The sequence below is a fragment of the Podarcis cretensis genome (genome assembly GCF_951804945.1).
Source record: "Podarcis cretensis genome assembly, chromosome: 1".
In the NCBI taxonomy this organism is placed as follows: Eukaryota; Metazoa; Chordata; class Lepidosauria; order Squamata; family Lacertidae; genus Podarcis; species Podarcis cretensis.
This window is the reverse complement of record NC_137170.1, coordinates 13,017,683-13,045,220: the sequence shown is the minus strand read 5'-3', so window position 1 is coordinate 13,045,220 and position 27,538 is coordinate 13,017,683. Positions and strand designations below refer to the sequence as shown.

The following is a 27,538-nucleotide window of genomic DNA, read 5'->3' as shown; positions in this document are numbered from 1 at the left end:
TACTGTTTTTTTTTCTAAAACACAGTAGGTAGTAGATTAGATCAAGGACTATCTGCTCCACATTACAGGCTGTAGCACATATATTTTTATACTGGCGAGGCATTTGTATACTATTTTCAGGTGTAGTTTTACTGATATTTTATGCTGCTTAGTTGTCACTGTTACAATATTGTGATTTATATTATGTGTTGTTTTGCATGATTGTTTATTGGTTACTAGTTACCCTGAACTCAAGATGGGAGGAAGGCCAGGATCTAAGAAACTTGAGTAAAAAAATATGGACCTGCCCAGTCATTAAGATCTCCTTCAGAGATTAAGGGCCTTTGCTGTGGATTTGCCCCAGCTGTAGAACCCTTTCCCCAAAGAGGTTTCAGCTGAGCTTTTGGGACCAGGTTAAAAGAGTTTCACTGACCTCTTTCTTCTACCACACACACAAACCAAGTTGATGTAAAAACCAGAACTACCCCTTGGACATACATTAGCTAATTTGCCACAGATTCTCATGAACAGCAGTGGAATATTGATCAGGGTTTTCTGTGAATGCAAAAGAAGACTCAAGAGACCAAATTCTTACTCTTGTAAGGCTTTATAAAGCAAAGGAAAGAGCTGTAAGATGAAAGTGTACAGCCCTATTGACCATATACAAAAATAAATCAAGAGAACACTTCTAGTGCATCTGTTGAACTGTGTGCACCCAGCTAGTATCAGCAAGTGTGATATAGAGCATCATAAAAGTGTTATGCATGGGACCTGACCTTTTTACTGTAGTCCTTGCTGTGATGCACAATTAAGACATTTTCACTGTCTTGCCACGCTGTCCTCAACCCTATTAATTCAACCATACCAATTGGCTTCAGGTTATGAATATTAAATGTAACCTGTGAAACTAATTATAAACAAATTTCAAGTCAATGTTCAATATAATATTAAACAGGATACCATCAAGAGAGAAGCATGCATTGTATAGAAACACATTTCTTATGCTGGTTTGAATCACTGTGGACTGTAACATGATTCTCTAATAAATAAAAATAAATTGAATTTTATTCAGTGCTATTACTTACTGAGAACAGATTGCAATTAAAATAACTTAATAACATTCTTCATAGATTAGTTAAAACAGAATAAGGCTACAGAACAAAAGGTCAACTGTGATTTAGTGCAAACTAAAAAGCCTGATGTCATTGGGCATGATGGTGCTAGTAAGTTCTTCCATGCCAGCTCCACTGAAGTGAATGTGATTTATCAAAGTTCTTGCAGAGCTCACATTAATTTCACTGGATGTTGCATGGGAACACTTCCCAGTAGGCTGTGGTTCATGTTGCCCCAGGTTAGGCTGCTCAAGTGACACAAACTTTGGAAAGAGTTTAAGCATCCTATATTGCAAGACTGCAGCAGCTTTCTTCTGCAGCCGGCTTTCCATATAACAAATAGTCATCTATTGAGGATGTACTAGCTCTGGATAGTCTATTGCAATCAGGAGATTGGACAAGATGGCCTACAAAGACCCCTCCTCCTCTTACAATTCTGTATGCATCATGTTAGTAGTGTAAAAAAAATATGTCACATGGGCAAAGATAATGGACAACAGTGCCATTTCAAATTACAAAGCAGTAAGCAAGCCACAAGGTGCAGTAAGCCAGTCACTCCTAAGTGATTATAGAGCAAAGCTTGATAACTGCAAGGCAAAAGGCCAATTTGGTGGACTATGTCCAAATGCATATATGCCAAGGCACCATGGCTTGAGGGAAGAATTCTTGGGCTATTTGTGACAGCAACGAAAACTGACTTGGCAGTGGTCCTCCTGTCAATTAAAAGCGCTTTTACAAATTATTTAACAAAACATTTAAGTCTCAAAGTGAAGTCAACATAATCTGTGAGTCAGAAAGTTAGTCTTCTCAAAAGGGTGAGGCCCACCGTGATTCTCATAAAAACATACAAAAATTATTCCAGAGCAGTCTGTTGCAGTAAACACAAAGAACCCCTTGGCACCTTAAAGACTAACAAGTGTATCATTGAGTGCGGGCTAGAGGCTACTTTGTCGACATGAGGTAGGTAAGCAAGTATTACCTGCCATCTTACAACTGGCAAAACTAAGGCAGAGATAAGGACTAGGATCCAGAGTTGTAAAAGACTGTCCACAAGGTTTTTCAGCTCTCCTGGCAGCAGCCTCCGTGAGAGGATGCTACCAAAAGGAAAAATTAAGAGACACCTTTGTGCAAGCGCACACACTACTCTGGATCCCAGGAAAGGCATTGGTCACAGTCCAACCCACCAAAGCTCATTGGTTTTCACTGGGCTTAGGCGTGCTTAGTTCAGTGTTGAATTGTAACCATTAACTAATAAGCAGAAGGCAGTGAGAGTCAATGCAGTGCTCTCTGTTCCTGAGTTTCTATTAGTTATGAATAACTAAACTATAACCTCCATTTCCAAGCTGTCCAAGGCAATGGTATTGCAAGGGGCAGGAGCCACAATCCCCCACAATAAAAGCAGTTCAGGAGCACCCAGTTGCAACACAACTTGGCTGCTTTCTTTTAAAACTTGTTCATTGCGTAATGGTAGACCTTCTGGCCTCAATAAGGTCAGAATCACAATATTTAGGATCTGTATAGCCCTTTCTAAGGTTCAAGGCACTTCACAGGCAATATCTAGTTTTAATCCTTCAAACAACCTTGTAAGGCAAGTATCCTCTGTGGTACGGATGGATGGACAGAGGCTGACACAACCTTTGCTACTGGAAGCAGTGACCTTAAAAGTGTATCCAGACCAACATTCACCATTATGTCATTCCAGCTTGGCACTTCATTGCCCCACAACACACTCATATTCATGGGGAACATGTGGTTGCAATGGCACAATTAATCATTTTTTTAAAAAAATGGAGGCAAGTAGCAACAGATCCAAGCCCTAGGCCCTCTTCTTCACATGGATAACTACACAGAATAAAACAAAACAAAACACCACACTGCTATTCTGCATGAACCAAAAGGATTCCTCCTTCATACACACTGCTTATTTTGCTGGGATTGGAGACATTCGTTGTATTTAAAAGAATTGCTCCACAGTCCATAATAGCACAGCTCCATAGAAAAAAGCATTATCATTCTGTACTCATTATTTGAAAGGCTGATGAGGAGCCGCTCTAGTTAACTTGTTTTAAGAACATAAGAAGAGCCCCCTGGCTGAAGCAAGTGACCCATCCAGTCCAGCATCCTGTTCTTACAGTGGCCAACCAGGTCCCTACAGGAATCACACAAGCAGGACCCAAGTACAACAGACACTTTCCACTCCAGAACTGGTATTCAGATGTGGAGACAGAACACAGCCATGAGGGTTAGTACATGATGATAGATAGATATCCTCCATTAATCTATCTAATCCTCTTTTAAATCTACCTATTTATTCTGTTGGTGATCAAGCAGCGCAGTGGCAAGTAATGTTGGTGGAAGGGAATCCATGCTATGGCTTGGCAACATAGGGTCCAAGACCAGGGATCTACTTGGCTGTAATGAAGGATGTAGTGAAGCCACACCTTGTCCGTGTAGTGATGCACTTCAGGATGTTGCAAAGATTGGCTTCCCCGGTCATTTTTTTACTTTGCTGTGGTTTCTTTGTCCTTGTGCCTACTGCACAATGGCACAAGAGAGCACCATCTCTGAAGGACTTCATGTGGAGTGCCTATTGGGAAATATTTCAAGGGAAGCTCTTTATCCCTTAGGTCAGTTTGACCCACTGCCAAAAAAAAGGACTTAAGCTATTGCCTTCCTTCCTCCCATGACATAACTTCTTTTGCATCTCTTCACCCTTTATATCTGAAGAGCTTTTATTTCTAAAACAAGTAGTTGCTTTGACTGCTGGGCTTGAAAGAGAATTACTGAATTGTGCTGGCTTTTACACAAGTGCAGTGCTCCATCCATAACCAGCACAATTTTAAATGCCACATACATTGAACACTGCCATATTATTGCTTCCTGACATAGGAAATGGAACCTCCTCCTTACACCTTCTGCAATCTGGAATAAACTTCACTACTGGTAGCAAGTTGAAGAAATAATTCAGTGCAGGTTTGGCACTTTTTAAATGTGACCTTAAGATTCCCCTCCCCAAAATTTCTGTTCTTATTCTGTGTTCCTAATTTTTAGATACATTTACTTGAGAATATGACAAGTACAAGGCATGTCTAATCATAGTCTAGGAAGAACAGCATCTTCATCTCGGTTTGGGTACAGAAAGGAACAGATGTACAATAAACTGCTTCTTGGCACATATGTTCTTTGTGTGTTTAAAAGAGCTGGATCATCGATTCCCTTGATTTTCCAACTCCAACCCATTTCACTGAAGAGGAGAGAAATAAAAAAATATTAGAACAATTACTTGGGGAGTAAACAACATAATGAAATCTATTTTATGATGTAATCCTAATGTGTAGACCAGAGTCTTCAAGAGCAAATGAACTCAGAACTGCAGTGTAGTAGCAGATAGACATTTTAACATTTAACAATTTATTCTTGTGATTTGCCTCTGAAGTTACACAGACCTACTTCATTTTTTAAAAGGCACACAAAAAGCTTCTCCCTGCCCACTCCCCCCCACCATGCAAATGTTATACATCTCAGCTCTTCTAAACTAAAAAGCCCCAAATGCTGTAACCTTTCCTCAAATGGGGTTGCTCCCTCCCGTTGATTATTTTGGTTTACCTTTCTGAACCCCCCCCCCAATTCTACAGTATCCTTCTTGAGAGAGTACCAGAATTACACACAATATTTCAAAGGTGGCAATACCACATATTTGCACAACAGCATTACGATATTGGTAGTTTTGTTTTCAGTCTTCTTCCTAATGACTCCTAACATGGAATTCACATTTTTCACAGCTGGACAATGGGTTGACATCTTCATGGAGGTATCCCCTGTGCCTTGAATATATATTGTTCCTGGTCAGTGACTGCCAGTTCAGATCCTGTAAATATTCAAAGCTGGCACAGGGATTTATTTACTTTTTACATGTTGTGGGGCAGGTGCCTTTTGGATTGGGGGGCACAGTCCAATGCAGGACTTCAGCATGGATGGCTCTAAATATTGAATAGGGAAGCATAGGAGAGGGGTCAATCACTACAAGGTTTTTCTAGAGTACTGCAAACAGTGCTTGGGAACTGCTGATCTAGTCATATCCCCCCAGAGCTGGAACAACTTTTCTGCCCAACTGGAAATAATTTTGCATGGTTTGGTGGACACATGGAATGCCTCCTAGGAAGAGTGCCAAAACAATATGTACCTGCCACCCCAACGTGGTTCTCCACAAACCGAATGTAATTTTGTGCCTTAGGTGGAAGTTCCTCCCATTTTCTGGCACTTGTTGTGTCGGTTTTCCACCCTGGCATCGTTTCATACTCCACCTCCACTTTCTGCAGTATTTCCTGGTTAGCTTCAAAAATGAGACAAAGTGAGGATGTTTCTATGAGCTCAATGGTTGCAATCAACTGGCATGAACAAAATTCAAAGTGTAATTGGCTAAATTTAAACTAGATAGCATGAGACATGTCTGGCAGCTCAGAGGTACAGCATGTGCTTTGCAAACAAAAAGATTCCTAGGTTCAATTTCTGAAGTCTCTAAGGAGGGCTGGGAAAGACTCCAACCTGAAACCCTGGAGAGCAACTGCCAGTCAGTGTCAATTGTGCTGAGCTAGATGGACCAATGGTCTGTCTTTATATAAGGACAACTTCCTATGTACATAGGGAATAATGGAGAGGGCATTTGGTTCTGTTTACCAAATTCTGCCACTTTTTAAAACAAATATGAAGTCAACTCTAGAGACCTGTTGACACAAGCAACAACACTAATCGTAGATTTGTAGAGTTGGGAGGGACCCCAAGGGTCATCTAGTCCAACCCCCTGCAAGGCAGGAATCTTTCTGCCCAAGGTGGGGCTCGAACCCACAACCCTGAGATTAAGAATCTCATGCTCTACCAGCAGAGCTGTGTGCATACACTTGTAATGTAGCAGTTAAAAGGAGGAAGGGGAGGAAGCCTGATATTAAGAAACTATTTAAGCAATCGATACATACCTGGAAAATATGGAATTCTTTTGCCACCCAGCTTGTAAGCTACACCAATTTTGATTTCATCAAATACATCCAGAATATCCAGTTTTGTTAATGCCAGGCTGCCCAAAAGAAACATGAGGTAAAATTACATGTAAAACAAATCCTCACTCAACACCTTCTTTAATCCCCTCCATCTGTCTTCATCTGAATTCATTCGGCCAAACTGAATGAATAAATATGAACACGAGTAATCACGGAATAAATAATAAATAGGCATATTATAGGTACATTAATAAACATGTTCAGAAACTTTGCAGAATATGAAGTCAAGCATTACATGCATGTATTTTAAAGATTAGGTACGATTTGTAAGTATCAAATGCATTTTAAAAACCTGAATGCAGTGTGGGGGTGATTTTTTAAATTTCTTATTGATCTGCTGGAACCAACCCAAATTTGGAACCTCAAGAGCGGACTAGGAAACCACTTCTACATGCTCATTGGGCCAGTGCAAATGCAACTTGACCCTTGGGCTAAGGGGTTAGGGGCAGACCATGGAACTGCATGCCCTCTTGCTTCAAAACCCTCCTCTCTCAAGCAAGCATTCTCACCACCATGTTTTTCGGTTAGGTCAGCAGCCTATGAACCTTGGTTAATGCTAATTGCTGTTCCAGCTTAGCTAAACTGTGCAGTGCAGAGTGTTGTATCCCCTCCCTTAATCTTGCCAAACTGCCAAGCAACTCCATGTTCACCTGGCCATGAACACGGTTTCCTTTTGCCTGGCTCTTATCGACTGCTTCACTCCTCCTAAACATTGTGAGCAGTGTATATTGCAATCCTGTCAGCAATTCCATATAGACGGATATTATCATCCTTATGACACCTGGAGCAATTGGCTCTTATCAATGCACAAAACATAACACTTTGCTAAGCTAATCTTATCTTAATGTTACCTACATATTTGTACTCCACGGGATAAAAAGTTATGAGTTCCAAGTGTAGCTCAAAATCTGTGATGCTTACGCAGTGAATCCGTTGATCATATGGGCGTATCTCAATATGACAAGGTCAAGCCAGCCACAGCGCCTTTTTCTGCCTGTGGTCACTCCCCATTCATGGCCTCGGGACTGTAAGAGATCTCCCATTTCCTGCCAGAGACAAATATTTAGGTGAGATTTCTGCAACATTATCCTAAGCATCGGGTGATCAATGTAACATATTTGTTTTATTTAAAACTCAACAGGTGTGTGATGTACTAAAAACCAGAAGTAGAATTCTAATTTCCATACTAATTACACATTTTTACTCTGAATTATAAATTGTGTATTTTATCGCCAACTCAGAAAAAGCACTTCTGCTTAACTGAACAATACAAATTAGGATGTTGGACTGTATGAGATGCCTGAATTTTGGTCCAGGAAGGAGAAATCTGATGGACATCACTGCATGTTTGCCTACCAGGGTTTCACAAGAATGTGAACAGAAAAGATGGAGAAACACTACATACAGCGTTGAAAGGCAACATTAAGAATTGATATGTAAAATTATTTTCTGAGTGCCAGAAGTACACAAGGAACTGATCCTCAAAAATATTCTTTCACCAATCACTTATTCTTATTTATTTTTATTATATGTCTTCCACACCATTAACATAAATTCTTTGAGCAGGTCATAGTAGCATTTGCCCTCCAAACCAGAGTCACAAACCCTTTTGAAAGTACAGTTTCTGCCAGTTTGCACATCACAGGAAACAGAGGAACACTGCATGTAAGAGCAGAGGAATGGGAAAGAGGTCACCTTGTTCACCATCTACCAAATCACCAGTTTGAGAGTATCTGAGCTTATACAGTGGAACCTTGGTTCTCAACTGGCTTAGTTGATGAACAAATTGGCTCCCGAACGCCAAAAACCCGGAAGTGTTCCAGTTTTCGAACGTTTTTTGGAAGTCAAATGTCCAATGTGGTTGTCGGCTATTGTTTCCAGGGTGCCTGCGCCAATCAGAAGCCACGCCTTGATTTTTGAACGTTTCAGGATTCGAACAGACTTCCAGAACGGATTAAGTTCGAGAACCAAGGTACCACTGTGTAATGATTCTGTTTTTAGCAGCTCATTTTAATCAGTTGCCTTTGATACAGTTGGCTCCAAATATGGTTTTTTGGGGGGAGGGGGCTCTCCCCCCCCCAGCGCTATTGCATCCACCAACTAGTAGCTGCAGAAGCAGACAAATCCTACAGAACAAAAATTCCAAATTGAAAGAAATACTGATTCTGCAAGGATACTGACAGATCACTTTAGATTCAGATCAAGGATGACCCTGGCAACAGGGATACCTAAAACAGCAGAATTATGAGAGTACATAAGCAGTATATATAAGAAAATTAAAGCAGCCAGAAGAGTAAAGTTATCACATAGGTGCATTTCTTACTTTGGAACGAAGCTTGAGATTTGTGTTGAATCTACTGCGGCCCCAAGATAAAATACGGCCCCTTGGCATAGTCTAGACATGTGTGCATTAGCAGGAGACCATCATCTTGTTACGACATTTTATCCCACTGACCTTATGTCTTTGCCTTTGGTAACACTAAACCTACATTTATCTGTTCAGTGGGAAAGGCTCCAATTCCCACTCTTGTTGTGTAGGCCTTCACTACACCATACACTTCTCCAATATACTGGGGAGGAATACCAAGCCCGGTGCACACACCGCCCACGGTGCAGTTGGAGGATGTCACAAAGGGATATGTGCCTGCCAAATGAAAGAAAGATGAATTACGCATGGGGGGAAACAAATGACTTTTGCTTATTCTATTTCAAGATGGCTTCTCATGTACATTGTTAGCTACTTCAAGGTGCTTTAAAATATGGGGATAAGGGACTCCTGGTCATATCAAGGAAGATGAAGGAATGCACAGCACAGAAGATGAAGCACGAGCAAAATTCCACATATATACGCTGGCAGAAAAGGACATACACCAGGGATGGAGAACCTGTGGCCCTCCAGATGTTGTTGGATTACAACTCCAAACATTCTGGACCAATGCGCAGGCTGGCAAGGAGTGATGAAAGGTAGATTCTTAACATTTTTGGAGAGACACAGGTAACCCTTGCCCTTGCACTATACCCTGTTACAGAATGGGAGAGGCTGAACAGGTGGTTTAGTTGACTGATAAGAAGCTGTACCTTTAGCAGTGTAAAGTATCTTAACTCGCTCAAATTTTATTAAGTTCTGACTTGGTGCACTCCTCTCAAGCCAACACAAAAATTATGTCACATCTCAGACATCTTCTAATATGCCTGAAGATTCATGCAGGTGTCACAAATAAGCAGGTGTGCGTATGGAAGAAGAGCTCTGCCTATCAGGTTCAGCATCTTGTTTCTGACACTGGCCAGCCAGATTTCAGTGAAGGTATATAAAGTTTCGTCTCACCAGGTGTATACCTTACCTGAGAAATAGGTATATAACCTTTCCTACCTCTGAACACATAGGAGATCTTACGGAGGCGGAAAAGTATTATGTTGTACAGGGAGACGTACCGAAATCAATGTCGAGCAGTGCTGCGTTGGCACCCTCTACAAGAATTTTCTTTGGAGAGCCGTGCAGCGCTTCATACATAAAATAAACACCATCTCGGACCATTGGTCTTATTTTTTCAGCATAGCCCTGCAAGATCCAACACGTACACAAGGGTAAATCAAATGTTTCTAGAAGATTGGCTGCAAATCAAGAATAAAAGCATACCAAAAGCCAAACCGTAAAATAACCATTTCTAAACTGTTAACTAGGAGAGATCTATAAAGAATAAAATCAGGGTAGTTTCCTGTATGTTTCACTTTACCCAGGACAGTCACACGTTTTCAGGCTAATGCCCAAACTGCTATACCGACAGAAGTATGGAAAGTGGTCTTCTGCGTTCCCAAATCATTTTCAATGGAACTCATACTGTCAACATTATATCTGGTGAAACTCGTGTACTTTCATCTTCGGAAATTTAAATGCCAGACATAATCCCACATATCCATCAAACAGATGCATATTCCTTTCTACTGTGCCTTAAAACCCTAGCTGGCACATATGCAGAAAGCTCCTTGGAGCCCCGTAACAGTCAAGATTCATGAACGCCAACAACTGTCATTCACTGTTATGCCCTCTGCCAAGTATCCCTAAGCCCAAGTATAGGCAGGACAATTCAGGCCACATACATCGCTACAGAGGCAAATGGTCCCAAACCAAACTTTCAGCCAAACCGTAATGCCTAGGAAGTGTCCTCTCACAGTCTCTCCAAAGTGTTCTTATGCAACTCCCATTTTGTGGGGTTGCGCAGGAAAAGTTCCTAGTGGATTGTGACTACAGGTATTGTACAACAAGCAAGCTGGTCCTGGGTATTTTAACAGTGAAAGATTTCAATCTTTTCTAGGTAAAATATTTAAATACTCTTGAGATCAATGAAAAGCAATATACTGCATTCCACACACACTATACTCTATCAGTTTCAAATTTCCATTTCAAACTTTTCTATTTCATAGTCTTTGTTATTTATAGAAAATAAAAATCAGTTATATAATTTAGTTATATAACCTTGCTTTATTGTCTTAAACACTGAAGTATTACTACTTTACCTTTAGTTTTTTTAGTTGTCCTTCTGTGTCAACTTCTAAAGAAGGAAACATCGACTTGTACTGGTGAGCAAGATTCTTAAATCTGTAAAATATCAACAATTTACTAGCACACATATTTTTAAAGTTGGGTCTTATTATATAACGACCTTTGTCTATAGGTCACACAGAATGCCACAAAATGAAAGGATTATCTAAAAAAGATACGGGAGACCCATTTTCAACCTTTGAAGATGGACTGAGCAGTACCCTGTTAAAGCCAACTAGAGACCTCTTGTCCAGGCACCAGTTTGTCTGAAATCACAAATGACAATATTTATACCTCTATTCCTTATAGCTTCCCAATTCCCCCTACCTGTGTTTAAGGGGTATAGAAGCAGTAAGAAAAAGATTTCACGTTAAGCAAAAATCCCCACCCACTTCTTGCTGTGTGCTTCAGTAGGATACCTTGAAGAAAATTCATCAAAGTCTGAAAGAAGATCACATATCCGAAGTCCTGTCCGTGCCGCTTTGGAAGAATAGGTTGGTCCAATCCCTTTCTTTGTTGTGCCAATACTAGTGAAAGAAGACAAATGAGTGGTATCAAGTCTTGAACTAAGAAGACTTACGGAGACACATACATTTTTAGAATGCATTAGAGTAGGAATTGGTTGAAAGTATACTTTCTGCTTGATGACCAAAACCATTAAAAAAGACCCTCCTCCATTTATTTGCCGGTTTCTGTTATTTTGGCTGAGATGTAAAGGAATGTGGGGCTCCTGTATTTTTAATAGTCATTAAGATTTACTGTATTTTTCTGTCTATAAGACGCCCCCATGTATAAGACACCCCCTATTTGGGGGGACTCAGATTTAAGAAAATGGGGGGAGATGTATCCGTGTATAAGACGCCCCCTAATTTTTGACCTTTTAAAGGGAAAAAATGTAGTCTTATACACAGAAAAACACAGTATTTTCCCCAAAGAAGCTGGCCATGCACACACAAAAATACAACCTTCTATACAATTACTAAAGATAAATGAATGCTGTCCTTTGTGTCTGATCACACTCTCTTTCTTGTTTCTCCATTTCAAATAAAGAAAATAGTGGCAGTACCACAGATGCAACCCCCCACTTCTTAAGTTAGCGCCTGACTCACTAGTTGAAGACCAATGGCACACTGAACTGAGACCAAGCACTCCTGAAGCCTGACTACGTGGATGAAACAGTAGTGGGAGCAGTGGCAGAAGTAATTACTCACTTTCAAAGTACCCAAATGGCAGCTCTGCCCTTTCTATCTATCACCCTGTCTGTTTTCTCTTACAGGGCACTCTTATTCTGGAGCCCTTTTGACAAAAGGTGACACAGAAATATAAACGATAAGCATAATGGGTAAGATATAAGTTCCCTGACCTCCAGTTCTATGTTGCTATTCCGTCACATACTTGCTAACCAGATTTGTGGTGCTGTGGGGAAACCCAGTTAAATCACAGTTAATTTCCAATATGCTCCCAATCTTCCTTCTCTGGACTTCACATCCACTAGGGGTCAGTCACCCTTCTTTGAGTCTGTGCTTCAGTTACATACTGTTAAGTGTGATTTCTTTCAGCAAGGGCATTATTAACAAAGTTTACACTACTGCACAACAAACAATGCACAGGACCAGAAAGCAGGGTACATAAAACTGACTTTTCATGCCAAACTGTATATGCCAACTTCCTACGCTCCAGTAGGCTTGCTTGTTTTCATTACTGCACTGCCAAATCTTTCAGAGCTGTTCTAAATAGGTCGACAAGGTATCACTTTCCAGCTCACTGACCTATCTACTATAACAGCCATTACGGGGGCATGACAGGGGTGGACTGGGAGGAAGAGAAGCATGACTGCAAGCACAGCCTGGTAAAATACTGGAAACCTTTGCCATCCATCATGAGTGGAAGACGGGTTTTGCTCCTAATAATGAGGAATTCACTTTTACTTGAAGCTGAATTTTTCCCTACCACATGCTGTTCAGACACTGTGGGATTCTGGCATACATACAACCTATCTGGAAGATAAACTGCTGCAAAGCTTCATGAAGGAGATATGCCTAGGGAACACTGTTGCATCAGATTCCAACTACAGAAAAGAATGCATCTCCTTCTGTGGCCTGCCTGGGTGGGCTGAGACTAGCTATGAGCTGGGCTACTTGCTGCATTTTTTATCAAGTCTCAGGGTGTGTATGCAACATTATTTCCATAGAACCATGAGGGCAGATTCCCACATATTGCTACACCTTATCTGATCCAGGATTAGCAGTAGCTTCAGTAACTCTACAAATATAATGGAGGAGAGGGGAAAATCCCAGCTGCTCTTTTCCCTATTGCAGTTGCTTCTCCAAGCCCTAAACCAATCAATCAAAGAGTGTTGAATTTGACTAGACCAGACTGCAAATATCTTTTGGTCTAGTCAACTTCATTATTAAGGGAAACCTCTTGAACAAAGGGGCAGTGCAGAAGGAGAGACTGCCATACATCAATTTTGTTACCTCTAATATATAGCTCACATAGAGAATCAGACTGGTATTCCAACACCATTATATCTGCCTCCGGACAACTTAATGTCTTTTTATGTCCAAGTTGTACAGGATATCAATAGTGCCCAAATTTCTCATAACTAGGAAGCAACATGTTGCCATTTCTGTGTAGTGTTACGAAGGAAGAGCCACCATGTTCTAAGATGCAGGACTTGTAGCAGAACATCTTGCATGGAGGTGGAAGAGCTAATGAGAAGAGTGGCTATTGACCCAGGGACAGCCACCATCCTCAGCCTAACCAAGCTCATGAGCATTGCTAACAAACCAGCTATTTTATCCAGAACAGAAATAATTTGTTCTTTTTTTATAGACTCTAGATGACCCTGATGTCAAAATGCCTCGTTCCATTTTTTTTTGCAACATCCCCAATCTTTTGGGGCACCTATCATTGATGCTGATTTCATGCAATGGCAGATGGCCTTTGAAGTCTTTTCCAACTCTATGATTCTATGTTTTCCTGAACTGATCCTTGACTTATTTATTCTGTTAAGCCAGATAAATTGTTTATTTAAAAAAAAAAAAAACAACAATTATATGCCAGTAGGTACCAAGAACTGAAAGTTCAATTCAGAAATACCATGGCTGATGTGAAAACAATTAAAGGGCTAAGAGTGAGTAAGTGGAACCACTGTTGAGCAAGACTTACTTTCAATTAAAACATACTAAGCAACAGGCTTTGTGGGATTTTTATGGGAAATAAAGCACAATATTGTCATGTGGAACTACTGTTTTAATTCTGCTTCCAGGTGATTGTGAAAGACCACTGCCTTGGCAGCACTGAAGTAGCCTAGAGCAGAAACAACCAGACTTCTTGTGAGATCAGCACCACATATACTACACCCTTGATATTTTGGTAATTACTTAAGGACAATTAAAACTAAAAGTTTGCTGGATCAGACTTTTCTGAGCAGGAGCTTCCATTATGTCTGGGCCCCTATTACTCTCTTCAACATCCCACAGCATAATTTTTACTCCATCCAGGAATTCAAAGGGTGCTGTCATGTTGCCTGTGGTCCCTGTAAATCCAGAGTTTGGTCATGCAGAGCTCTCTTGGAAGTCAATATGTATTTATCATTTTTATTTATTAATTAATATGCTGAGGAGATCAAATACAGGGCACCCTATTCTTACAGACTTAAGCCATATCTATGTAGCAGAATTCAGGTATACCAAGATGCATAATTACTTTTTCCCTTCTTGCGCTTGCCGCTGCACTTCTTGAAGTCCATCCACTGCCTGGTGAAAATCAAACACTGTACAGCACAGGAGAAGAATCAAAGGAGACAAAAAAACAGTTTGGCTTTCAAGTATCACGCACACATTATTTGAGTAGCAAAGAGACCAAGTTAAATAAGCCTTTGTGATTCTCAGTAACATCATTTCTGAGAGTCAAGCAACTGGATCGGATCCAGACATTGGATCCGTGATGTTTATGGAGTGCCTGCTCCAACTGCCTCTGTGTCTACATTTGTTTTGTTACCTTGTTAACATTGTAAGCTATTTATACTTTGGACAATATCTGGGGTTTATTTTCCAGAAACAGCAGCATTAAATGCTAAATACTAAACTGCCAGCAACTTTTAAATGTATCTTAATAAAAAATAATTTCTACTACTGGAAGGTACAAGTAAATGCTCCCTCCTAGTTCTATTAAAATTAATAGGCTTTTGCACCACACTTGGCATTTTAATACTGAAAGTTATTAACAAGAAATTGATGCATATAAAAGGATGTTGTTATATTATCAATACATAGTACTACTGATATCTAGCAGTTAGCAACTTATGCTAAATATATACACATATATATTTATTAGTATTAATTTTGTTGTATAATGAACTTAATCACAATATTGGCATTCACATAAGGGACTAGTTCAACAGAGGTGCCTGCTGGAGGAAGGGAAGAAGGCAAATTTTGCAGAGCCCATCTCCCCCCTGCAGTTTCCCCCCTGCTTCAAAAACCCGTAACAGGTTTTCAGGGAGCTTCAGGAGCAAGGAGTAATTGGCAAGAATCACCTCCCCACCTCCGGTCAACTCAACTCATGGGAAGTATTGATCCAACCCCGTACATATTAAGCAGGGGGAGGTGGGGTTTTTTAAATTCTTAATTATCGCACTGAGCATATTCAAATAGAGATTACTCGCCATCTGTGTTATGAAACACAAACTCTCCTCAGTGCAAATAATGGGTTTGGATGGCCAACAAAGATCCTGGAAATGCAAAGTGCCTATAATTTGTTTGTATATAAAGACTTTCTCTACCAGACTGCCACTTACCAATGTGTGCCCTGTCTGATATGATGAGTCTTTTCTCCCAGTCTCTTAAACCTGTCAGAAGAAATGCGGTGCCAGTTAGGTTTCTGTTCCCAAGAGGCTACAACACTGAGATACGAGTTTATTCAGTTGTCCCATCAGTTTAAAATTATTTATTTAAAGAAAAGAAACGCAGACACGTCAAATGCAGCAAATACGCATGTAATGTATTGTGAGCAAAACCAAAACCAAATCAATATGTGCTCCTTATGGAGTGGTTTTTGTTAAGAGGGCAAAGTTCACATAGTAAGGAGCCCCCAAGATTGTTGGGTTGTTGTTGTTTTTTTACACACAACTCCCTCCACAGCTATATTCAGCTAACTAAAGCACAAAAATACAGCCATGCTCTGGCTTCCAGGAGTGACTTTTACCTCCTTTCATAGTTGTTGTTGTTTAGTCATTTAGTCGTGTCCGACTCTTTGTGACCCCATGGACCAGAGCACGCCAGGCACTCCTGTCTTCCACTGCCTCCCGCAGTTTGGTCAGACTCATGTTTGTGGCTTCGAGAACACTGTCCAATCATCTCATCCTCTGTCGTCCCCTTCTCCTTGTACCCTCAATCTTTCCCAGCATCAGGGTCTTTTCCAGGGAGTCTTCTCTTCTCATGAGGTGGCCAAAGTATTGGAGCCTCAGCTTCAGGATCTGTCCTTCCAGTGAGTGCTCAGGGCTGATTTCCTTAAGAATGGATAGGTTTGATCTTCTTGCAGTCCATGGGACTCTCCAGAGTCTCCTCCAGCACCATAATTCAAAAGCATCAATTCTTCGGCGATCAGCCTTCTTTATGGTCCAGCTCTCACTTCCACACATCACTACTGGGAAAACCATGGCTTTAACTATACGGACCTTTGTTGGCAAGGTGAGGTCTCTGCTTTTTAAGATGCTGTCTAGGTTTGCCATCGCCTTTCTCCCAAGGAGAAGGCATCTTTTAATTTAATTTAATTTAATTTAAACCTTTCATAGTAGGGGTTGTAAAATGCAAAGATAGGAAGCAGTTTTGTTTGTTTGTTTGTTTGTTTGTTTGTAACATTAATTACTCCTCCTTGCATTCAAGGATCTCAATTTTGTGACAGCATATTTACTCAATTGTGATTTGCAAATGAGGATATGCTACATTAAGAGGAGCCTCCTCTGGATATTGCTGTGGCAGGCAATGTGTGGAACAAATTTCAGGAGCTCCTTATCAGGTGAACATTCTAGCAACTTTCATACCATCTGTTTATTTACTTGTGATTTGGATGTCATGTTCAAATAACAGTATGTCTAAAGCATCTTATTATTTGAATGCATGTAGGCTTAGGCATACTATAACCATGACCTGTAAATTTCCCTGATAAATGTGAAATTACCTGCAATGGGAAAAATACACTGCTTTTAAAGAAAATCAAAACATTACATACAAACCTTTTTTCTCATTTTTTTCAGCTTCTTCAAATAAGCCTGGCAAATGTATGACTACCCCATTCCCTAAAAAAGACATAGAAATGTGTAATTGTGACAGCAAACCATTAAACAGTCATCTTTCAAAGTAATGCACAAAGCATTAGGGTACTAGCAGTTGTCCTAATGCTTAAGTCAGACCAGCTGACAATGGACTGGGTCAAAAACGCTTTCCCAACTCCATTAACTGAAGTAATCAGTCATCATGACCACCACCACCACCACAATACTCTGCCCATCTGGCTGGGTTGCCCCAGCCACTCTGGGTGGCTTAACACATATAAAAACATAAGATCTGTATCCAGGCATAGGCAAACTCGGCCCTCCAGATGTTTTGGGACTACAACTCCCGTCATCCCTGACCACTGGTCCTGTTAGCTAGGGATGATGGGAGTTGTAGTCCCAAAACATCCAGAGGGCCGAGTTTGCCTATGCCTGATCTGTATCAATTCAATGCATTAACTTGGAATGCTACTGAATGGACCATTCAAACAAGCATACAAGTCCAAACTTAGTAGATCTTCTATAGACTCAGCTCTAAGCAGCTGCTTTGATACGTGAATTCCTATTACTTTTTATAAAGCTGCTAATTAAATTCCAGGAGCAATGGCAATCATGCTGAAGATACAGGAGGATTAGAAATGTGGAGGGATGGTAACAGCTGTTCCTTTTGTTCCCAATAACACTCCCCACCCCCCACCCTGACAAAAAACCCCACTATGCAATTGCTTCTCTTTGAATCTTCTGGAAATTTCTTATTTTCCATACTAGTGACAGTCAATAGGTCATCTGTGATATCAAAGGAGGAAAGAAAAAGCTGAGTGTTTAATCTTGTCTTTCTGTTTAAACTTAACCTGATTCAAGCCGCAGTAGTGGAAACAATAAATGTTATTGCTCACGCAATAAAGAATCCATTTATAGCTGAATTTCCCCAACTTGAATCTCAAGTCTCCAAACAAGACATTTATACTTACCAATTAGAGAAATTGCCTTGGGATTAATTATACCACTAGGGAAGAGGTGAAAATCATATTCCTTCCCATCAACAACCACGGTATGGCCTGCATTATTTCCACCCTGCCAAAACCAATACAAAAAATGATTACTTAAATAATGTTAACCTGTTTTTACTATAAGCAAAGAAGGCTATTGATTTGGACTGAAAATATGTGTTCATGTTTTTTAATCGCATTCATAGTTAACTGAATTTCAGCCTAACTATATTAAGGATTTGAACTAATATTGTTATTCACTGCTCATCTGCTTCAGAGGGGGTGGGGAGGAGGGTGTCACACAATGGAGATCTGCCAAGACAAAAGATGAAGAAAAACAGCACCAGTGCCCCCCAAGTCACTTTACTTCCACTACTACCACTTAGGATTACTCTGTAACTGATTTACTGTAATTCATTTACTGTACTTCAATATTCATTTTTTGCCTTTTACTGTACTAAGGTAGGTCACATAAAACAGACTGCAGAGCTTTTCCATCTGCTCTGTTGTTAAGACCAGCTCTGCCAGGCTCCTCCTACAACTGTTATCCACATCAACCATTCCATCAGAGAAAAACTGGACTACATGGCTTCATCAACTCTACTGCAAGAACACTAACTTTTGGCTCCTCTGCTCCTTGAAATCTTTCAGCTGTAGCTGCTAACTGAAACTTAATTTTCGCAAATTTCTTCATTGAGGGGGTCCTAAAAAATATATGCTTGGGTGTGAGAAATTCAAATCTGCTATTTTTGTGACTACCGGGCAACATTTAGATTGATAAGGCTACGTAATCTTGCTTTTAGAAAACCAAAGAATTTTTATTTTACCTTCTGTAAATGTCAGGTAATGTGCGACACACACACACACACACACACACACACACACAAAACTTTATGTACATTTTACTTACCAAGCAAAACAAAATTACATTAATGTAACCAAAATATAGTTTCTTGTAAGATTCTCCTCTCTGAAAAATATCCATGGACATTTTGCATTTTGACACCATTAGGATCTGGAATGCACTTACTGTAGAAGTGAGTCCAGCTGTTATTACTGAATCTCTCTTATCTATTTACTCTTACTCAGTAACTATACAAAAAAACTATGCAAAGTTTGTTTTTCCTACTCTTCTCTTACAGCTGTTAGCCTTTTCACAAGACACCTTAATTCTAATTAAAGGTGCCTTCTCCATTTCAAATTAGAAACACTTGCAATGCGTATGCACACAATCATCAAGGTGATGTGGGAATAGATGTGACTTTTAAGAGGGAAAAGAGCAAAACATATTTACTGAGCTGTGCAGCATGTGCTTTGTACACAAGTAGCCCAAGAGGTCTTTTTATGATTATGTAGACAAATTTCATAAGATGCCCTTTGTATTTTCTGTGTCTACAATTATAAAAAAAGACTGCAGTGATTAAAAGTCTAGATTAAAAGGCATTAGACAGTAAAACTGCCTCTGTTCCCTTTCATCAAATTATAGAAATATAGTATTAACACCCCACTCACCCAGGCAAGTTATATAAGGAAGTGAGCTTTGCTATTAACTTGCCTGCAAGTATCATAAATTCAAACAACAAAGAAGATAAAACAAGTATCATTTGAACTTAATTTTCAGTTACTGACTTGATTGTTACCCAGGATAATAAACCTAAGATTTTGATGAGGGCACTGCAAGCCAGCCTTGTTTTCTTACAGAGCTTTGGTAACTTTAAACTTGACCTTCTCATATAATACGGGTGATCCTGGAGCGATTTTATCAGTACCCAAAGGAGAAGCCCAAGTTTAAAATAGCAATGTCACCATGTAGTTTTAAATCCTCCACAGATGTAAGGACTCCCATAAGTGAGGCTCTTTCTTCAGATGCAAACAGATGCCCGGGAGATAGATATAATAAACAAAGAAGCATAAACAAGGTTGCCTCTGAAATGTATTAACGAACAACCTTTCTAGTCTTTTGAGATGTAAAAATAAATTAAGATACCCACATTCAAAACCTAAGAAAGAGACTGGAACAAAACCAATCATGGAACTATCATATTCCAGTTGGTTAGAGCGTGATGCTGATTAATACCAAGGTTGCAGGCTCAATCCCTGTTAAGGGCCAGCTGAATATTCCTGCATTACAGGGAGTTGGACTAGTTGATCCTCAGGGTCCCTTCTAACTCTATGATTCTACATATTTGCATCTCCCCTCACTACTCATTTTATTTTCTCTGTCTTTCACGCTGTCAGAAGCAAGCTTCCTCAGGACTCATGGGGTTTTTGCTTTGTTTTTCTTTGCTTATGTTACTAGACAGGCTGCCTCACTCTGGGTAATGAAAGGGCCAGTTTTAAAGTGGCAGATATTCATAGAATCAGAGTTGGAAGGGACCCCCAACTGGTCCAAATCGGCCCCCACCCCCGCATTGCAGGAATCTCAGCTAAAGCATCCATGACAGATGACCATCCAACTCTGCTTAAAATCTTCCAAGGATGGAGAGTTCACAACCTCCTGAGGGAGACCATTTAACGATAATGGGATAGCATTAAAAGGATGTCAATAAAGGTTGTTATTTGTATCAAAGGGGATGCACGCATACTCAGAAGGCAGCCCCACTGTGTTCACGAAAGTTTATGTCCAGGTAAGTGCATGATTGTGGCTTTAGCTTATTTCAGTAGGGAACAGTGCAGTGGGACAGAAACACCTGGCCTCCGATCAGACACATCACTGCTGCATACCAGCTGATGCAAGAAGAGGTGCAAGGGGACAAGACATTTCTCCTCATCTACTTCCCAGTGAGCAGCAGTGACTGACCTGCAGCCAGGAGAGCACAGCTACCCTACCACTGGCTGCTTATTTTTTACCACCGTTGATGGAATCTTTCAAGTTGGAGATGGTGTTTGTAAGTGGTCCATGTTTCACAAGCATACAGTAGACAGGCAAACTAATATCAGTGTACTGGATGATGCAAAGATCACCAGTGTTGAAGCAATGATTCTTCAACATCAACTTCGTTGGACTGGTCATGTGGTGCGGATGCCTGATTATAGTCTTCCAAAGAAACTACTCTACTCCGAACTTAAAAATGGTAAGCGTAATGCTGGTGGTCAACAAAAGAGGTTCAAAGACTCTCAAGGCAAATCTTTTTTTAAAAAAGTACGTTGTATAAACACCGAGAACTAAGAAACACTGGCTTGCAGGCGCTCCAATTGGAGAACAGCCTTTACCAAAGGTGTCATGTGTTTTGAAGACGCTCTCAGGACAAAAGGGAGAAATGCGCTAAGAGGAAGGCATGCTTGGCAAATCCACACCATGATCAACTCCTGCCTGGGAACCAAGATCCCCACTGTGAAAGGACGTGTGGGTCCAGAATTGGCCTCCACAGTCACTTACAGACTCATTGTTAAAACTGTGTTTATTGAAGACAATCTTACTGAGCTATGAGGGATCGCCAAAGAGAGAGAGAAAGAGATTTTTTTTACCACCATGGGTGCTGCTACTTAGATTTTCTGGCACCAAAATGTATCAGATCACCCCAGTAAAACACCAGTGTTGGGCTATATAAATAATTTAACCCATAAGACTTGGGAGTTCAGATTTTGTTTAACACTACATAAAGTATAGACACTTGCCCTCATTCTTAATTTAAAGCTATCCCCATCACTTGAGAAAATGTATGACAGCATACTAGCCTTCATTTTCATAGATAACTCTGTGGTATTAAAAGCCAGAAATCTGGCTCTGCTCTTAATCCTGTTTTTTTTTGTTTTGTTTTTGTTTTTAAATGGGATTATGCTGACTACCTTTCAAACCTCTAGTTAAAGAGGTATTTATTAGTGGGAATATGAAGATTTTTGTTAAAATTATCAACTCACATTTGAGTACTCTTGAGAGGCAAACTGGCACAAACCTGTTTGAGAGTAAGCACCAGTGAACTCAGATTTACTGAACTCGGACATATTTCTGAACTCAGAACTGTGCTGTTAAAATGCTTGGGTGTATTAGTGAGACCTCTCATTTTTTATTTCTTAACATCTCTCTTTGATGTCATTCTTCAGTTACCTTCCCACCCCACCCCAACACCTCATTCTGACATGAGGATGTGCCCAACATTTTCCACAGGGAAGACAAATAATATATTCAGCTTCTCTCTCCCCTGCCCTTCCATCTAACTGTCCAAGTGCCTCTTATTCAAAGAAATTTTAATTGTTCACCTTAAAAGAATTTTTTAAGATGCATGTTGCTGAACACATTGTTCAGTTGGTTTGCTTGTTTAGCCCAGTTTGTGCTCCTTCTGTTCTCAGTTGGGCAAGACTTTCTCTTTTTAAAGGAAGTATTCTTGCCTTTCATGATTTCCTTGATTTTGCTCATAAAGCAGCTGGCATCCGCTTCAATTTCATAATCTGTGGTATAGATTCTATCTGAGCCTCTATTATTGTGGTTTTAAATAACCTCCATGAATCCTGAAGATATATTTTCTGCTTCCTCTTTCGAGATGAAATGTGTAAGAATGTACCTTAACTTCCTGAGGATTTAATACTGTGTGCTAAACAGATGATGACCCAATAAAAGCCTTGACTGTACTGAAAAAAGATCTAAACAAATTGAGAACTATGAAAAGAAAACAAGGAGTGGGAATATTTGGGAGAATATTTTTTAAAATGAGGTATCAGGGTTAACTGGCGAGTGGGATAAGCTTATGATCAGTAGTTGACTAGACAAGGGATTAGAAAGGATGGAGAAAGGGACAGGATAAAAACATAAGGAGATGTAGCAAACTAAAGAATATAGACTAGGGTGCCAATGAAAGATAAGTCGGGAAGTCTTTACTTACTATAAGGTGATGAATGGATGTACTGTAATATAAAGGTAAAGGTACCCCTGCCCGTGCGGGCCAGTCGTGTCCGACTCTGGGATTGCGCGCCCATCTCGCTTAAGAGGCCGGGGGCCAGCGCTGTCCGAAGACACTTCCGGGTCACGCGGGCAGCGTGACAAGCTGCATCTGGCGAGCCAGCGCAGCACATGGAAACGCCATTTACCTTCCCGCTAGTAAGCGGTCCCTATTTATCTACTTGCACCCGGGGGTGCTTTCGAACTGCTAGGTTGGCAGGCGCTGGGACCAAGCAATGGGAGTGCACCCCGCCGCGGGGATTCGAACCGCCGACCTGACGATTGGCAAGTCCTAGGCGCTGAGGTTTTACCCACAGCGCCACCCGCATATGTTTTATGTAATTTGAAAAATGTGTAAAAATAAAGTGGGGTGGGGGAGAGAAGTATGAAAAACACAGAGAAATTTAAATTCACTGACAGAAAATGAACTATTTAAAAATTCCACATCATTACTAACAGTTTTACCATTGAAAAACTATCATAAGATTTAAAAGTGAGATCATAAGAGCAAGCTGGATCAGGCCAGTGACCCATCCTGTTCTCACAGTGATCAACCAGATGTTTATAGGAAGCATGCAAGCAGAACCTGAGCTTTTAAAAAATGTAAAGAGATAACCTGAGAGTCCTTGCTATGGTATCAACTTCCCTCCAACCTTAATATGAAGCCACTGAGAGTAGACACTAAGGGATTTCAAGCACGGTATAATCAGTATTCATACCCAGCATTATTTCTCAGTTGCATTTGCAACAGGCGTGGCCATGCAAATTCTAGATAAGTGTCTGGATGCTACAGAATGATGCCCAACATACTGAGGCTGAATCTTGGTAAGTTGGAGATCTTGTGGCTAGACTGTCCACCATTCCGGGAGCTGTGCAATTTGGAAAGAGTTGCACTTCCCCTGAAGCACGTGACATGTAGTTTAGGGGTGCTCCTTGATACATCTTTGTCGATGAAGACACAAGCAGCTGTGTGGCTGGAAGCACCTTTAAGAGCTTCAGGTGGTATGACAGCTGCAACACTTTCTGGATACAGTGACACATGTGTTGATAAACTCAAGAGTGAACTACTGCAGGTGTGTTCTATATGGCACTGTTCTTGGTCCAGCTGATACAGGATGTGGTGAACACTAGGTGCCAAGGTTCTTACCACGAACCTGTAACACTGCTCTTAAAAGCAAGGCATTAGCTGTCAATCAGCTTCTTGGCCAGGTTTAATGTTTCAATACTAACCTACAAAGCCCTAAACCTAAACAACTTGGGACCACCTCCAAAAGGATCTCCCAAAGCTAGGTGAATGGGCACTGAAATGTCAACTGCAATTCACTGTAAACGAGTGCAAAGCGATGCACACTGAAACAAAAAAATAAATCCTATATAATACAGAGTCTGAACTGTCGCCACATGTCAAAAGGTTACTGTAGCTACACAATGTTGCAAAAAGGCAACCAAAATCAGGAGTGGAACTTCCCCATAAGAAAGGTTACAACATTTGGAACTTTTTAGTTCAGAAAAAAGGTGAACAGGGCGGTTATGACAGAGGTGTATAAAATGACGTGTGGCGAAGAGAAAGCAGGTATGTTTTTCTCCCTTTCTCATACAATTAGAACCTGAATGTTGGAAGGTTTTAGACAGAAGGAAGTATTTCTTAACACAGCGCACAAAGAAATCCACTGCCACGAGATGAAACAGTTGGCAAAACCAGCTTTAAAAGTGGGGTAGGTAAATTAATGGAGCATAAGGCTGTCAATGGTTAGTAGCCATGAAAGCTATATACTAGTTCCACTGTTGGGAGAAAATATGCCTTTGAATAAAAGTTGTTGGGAATCACAAGTGGGAAGAGTGCTGCTCCACTAATTTCTGCTTGTGGGGCTTCCCATAGGTCCAGCCACTGTGCTAGACTTGGTGGGCCAATAGTCTGACCCAACTATGTCTTATCCATACAGACTTGCCCAATCACTAAGCTCTTCTACTGAGCCTTCCCAGGTCATGGCACAACTTGCAGATGTTACCATTGTGGTGGAACAACCTCCTCTCGAAAAGAAAGGAAGGCTGCCATTTCAATGCCTGCTAAAGAGCCATCTGTTCTCTGAGGCCTTTTCCCTGACCAGTTATGTTGATGATCTTATCTTTTATTTGTACTTCATGGTTTTTGCAAACCACCTTGTGATATGTTATGAAAAGCACTAGACAGATATTTTAAATAAACTGATGAAGTGCTCTGGTTAGTTAGAAAGTATGCCCAGGCAGAAAACTATTAACTGATAGCAACATGAATTTCTCAGAATAATTTCTTTAGTGCCATGGAGAGGACCCGTCTACAGATTTTTTTGCATTTAACAAAATTTATAAAACCGCCTGACTGTAATAAAACCTCTAAGTGGTTCACATGAAATATTAAAATTATAAATAAATCCCACTTCAAAATGATTCAAAGCATTTAAAAATAAATAAAATTAGTAGTAAAAGGGAGCAAAACATTTCAACAGTGACGTGCCTGGATAGGTTTCCTTCAACAAAAAGGTTTTCAGGAGACCTTGAAAAGAGTACAATAAAGGCACCTGATGTCAAGAGGCAGGGAGTTCTGAAGTGCAGAGACTGCCTACATTTTATTAGATTGATTTCTTACAGCTGCAAAACATGTATTTTGTGGTGCCTGTAACAGTGACAGTTCCACAGACCAAAGCAGTCGAGAGTGCATACATGGGGTAAGGCGATCCCACAAGTATACTGGCTCCTAGCCATTAAGGGTTTTATATGCCAACGATAACACCTCGAACCTGGCTGGAGGAGGTGCTTGTTCAGAGAGAAGCCACTAGATGATTACTAACTGCAGTTGAAAGATGTTCCCGAGTCTCAGAGTGACATTTTCACAAACCCCACAAGACTGATAGTGGAAAGAACTGGACAATACACAACTGCATTTCATATATCTGGTTTATTTCACCATTCCTCAAGTGAGTGCACACACACACACAGCTCATTTTATCATCACAACCACCCTGTGAAACAGGCTAGACAGAAAATGTGACTACTCCAATTGGCATAATGGCTATGAACCCCTTTCTCCTCAATCCTAAATCTATACTACCGCTGCCACCCTCGACTCTAGACCCTTAGACTCTTAATATGTGACTGGAGAAGGCAGGCAGGCAGAATAAAGAAACGCTGCTAACTTCGTCACATTTAGCTTGGCCCATGATAATGCACGGATAGCATACTATGTGTGAGTGTTGGGCTGCACTAGTCACCTTCAGCAACCTTCCCTTGCAGAAGGCCGTCACCTGACACCTGCTGCAAATACCCGCCCCCAGCAGATTCACTACTGTCCAGACACACAGGTTCTGGCACTGAGACCATGCTTGTCTAGATCTCGGGATATTATGTCATTTATCGCCAAGGGTCAGCTACTTCTATTTGTAGCTCAAGGCGTGCAGGCTTACTTTCCTCTTCCCAAGCGGCATTCAGTCTGCAGCAAGCCACCCTCCTCTGTGCTGTAGCAGCGAGGGAGGACACAAAGTAAGGTGGGTGGGAAGAAAGTGAAGAAGGAGAAATATGGTGTGTAGGGGGGATAATAAGGGTTAATGCACCAAAATCATAGAACTGTAGAGTTGGCAGGGACCCTGAGGATCATCTCCAACCACCTGCAAGGCAGGAATAGACAGCTATCCCATGCCGGGAACAAACCTGCAACCTCGGCATGAACATCACCACGCTCTAACCAACTCAATAATAATAATAATAATAATAATAATTCCTTGCTGGCATCCATCTGTCTCAAGAGACAAGGGAAGAATGCATCATCTGGGGTAAGGTCAAACCACTGGAGATTTACAGCAGCTAATAATATTAATAACAGTAAATAAGTGGGAAGGGAGAGGAGATGAGAGGATGAATATGACCTAGGTTAAAATCTCAACGCAGCCATGAAACTCAGTCAGTGGCCGTGACCTTGGGCCAGTCCTGCTTCTCTCAGCCTAGCCTACACCACAGGGTTGCTGTGCGGATAAAGATAGGTAGCCGTGTTGGTCTGCCATAGTCAAAACAAAATAAAAAAATTCCTTCCAGTAGCACCTTAAAGACCAACTAAGTTAGTTCTTGGTATGAGCTTTCGTGTGCATGCACACTTCTTCAGATACCGAATCTGAAGAAAGCTCATACCAAGAACTAACTTAGTTGGTCTTTAAGGTGCTACTGGAAGGAATTTTTTTTATTTTGTGCGGATAAAAAGAGGGTGGAAACCCCGGGGAAAGGCTAAAGTTTTGAAAGGGAGAATGGAAGGATTTGAAACGGCGGCAACTACCATCGCCACCATATAAGCCACTTATAAGCGGGACAGGAGAGAAAGGTCACAAATGCAAGAGCAACAGAAAAAGCGGCAGCGAGCCTTTCATGCAAGACTTCAAAAGGGCTGAAGTGCCACCACCCACCTGGCACCTGCAGACGACGTCGGCCTCCGTAGCCAGCAGGTCCACCACCTTGCCTTTGCCTTCGTCCCCCCACTGCGAGCCCAGCACCACCGTCACCCGGTTGCCGCCCGGTTCGCTCCGCAGCCGCTTCAGGCCACCGGCGCCGGCTGGGTGAGGGGCGCGGTCATTGGACGCGGCCGTCGCCGCCCGGGTGCCCGACATGACGCTGACTGGACGGCTCTGTCGGCGGCCTGAGAGGAATTCCTTCTGCTCGCACGAGCCCACCTCGAATGCCCGTTCGC

At 41.1% G+C, this 27,538-nt stretch overlaps 1 protein-coding gene and 1 long non-coding RNA gene across 4 annotated transcripts in view; one reads left to right on the top strand and one right to left on the bottom strand.

The window, feature by feature from the left end:
• LOC307208969 overlaps positions 1-27,538 on the top strand; it is a 380,739-nt gene that overhangs the window by 1,502 nt on the left and 351,699 nt on the right. The window contains exons 1-3 of one of the 3 annotated variants that reach the window (XR_013835279.1): positions 11,381-11,866; positions 11,962-12,027; positions 13,957-14,108. This is a non-coding gene — a long non-coding RNA (uncharacterized lncRNA). Of the gene's footprint in view, positions 1-11,380; positions 11,867-11,961; positions 12,028-13,956; positions 14,109-27,538 lie in introns of those variants that run through there. The other 2 variants (XR_013835277.1, XR_013835278.1) reach the window with 2 other exon arrangements.
• ADSS1 (adenylosuccinate synthase 1) lies at positions 568-27,538 on the bottom strand. Its single transcript, XM_079952244.1, has 13 exons — positions 27,258-27,538; positions 17,937-18,039; positions 16,927-16,989; positions 15,490-15,540; positions 14,397-14,463; positions 11,105-11,212; positions 10,661-10,742; positions 9,578-9,704; positions 8,635-8,789; positions 7,067-7,191; positions 6,065-6,162; positions 5,275-5,424; positions 568-4,335 (listed from the first exon to the last, which is right to left on the bottom strand). Exons 1-13 carry the CDS (start codon positions 27,456-27,458, stop codon positions 4,283-4,285), a joined length of 1,383 nt encoding a protein of 460 aa, XP_079808370.1. The 5' UTR covers positions 27,459-27,538; the 3' UTR covers positions 568-4,282.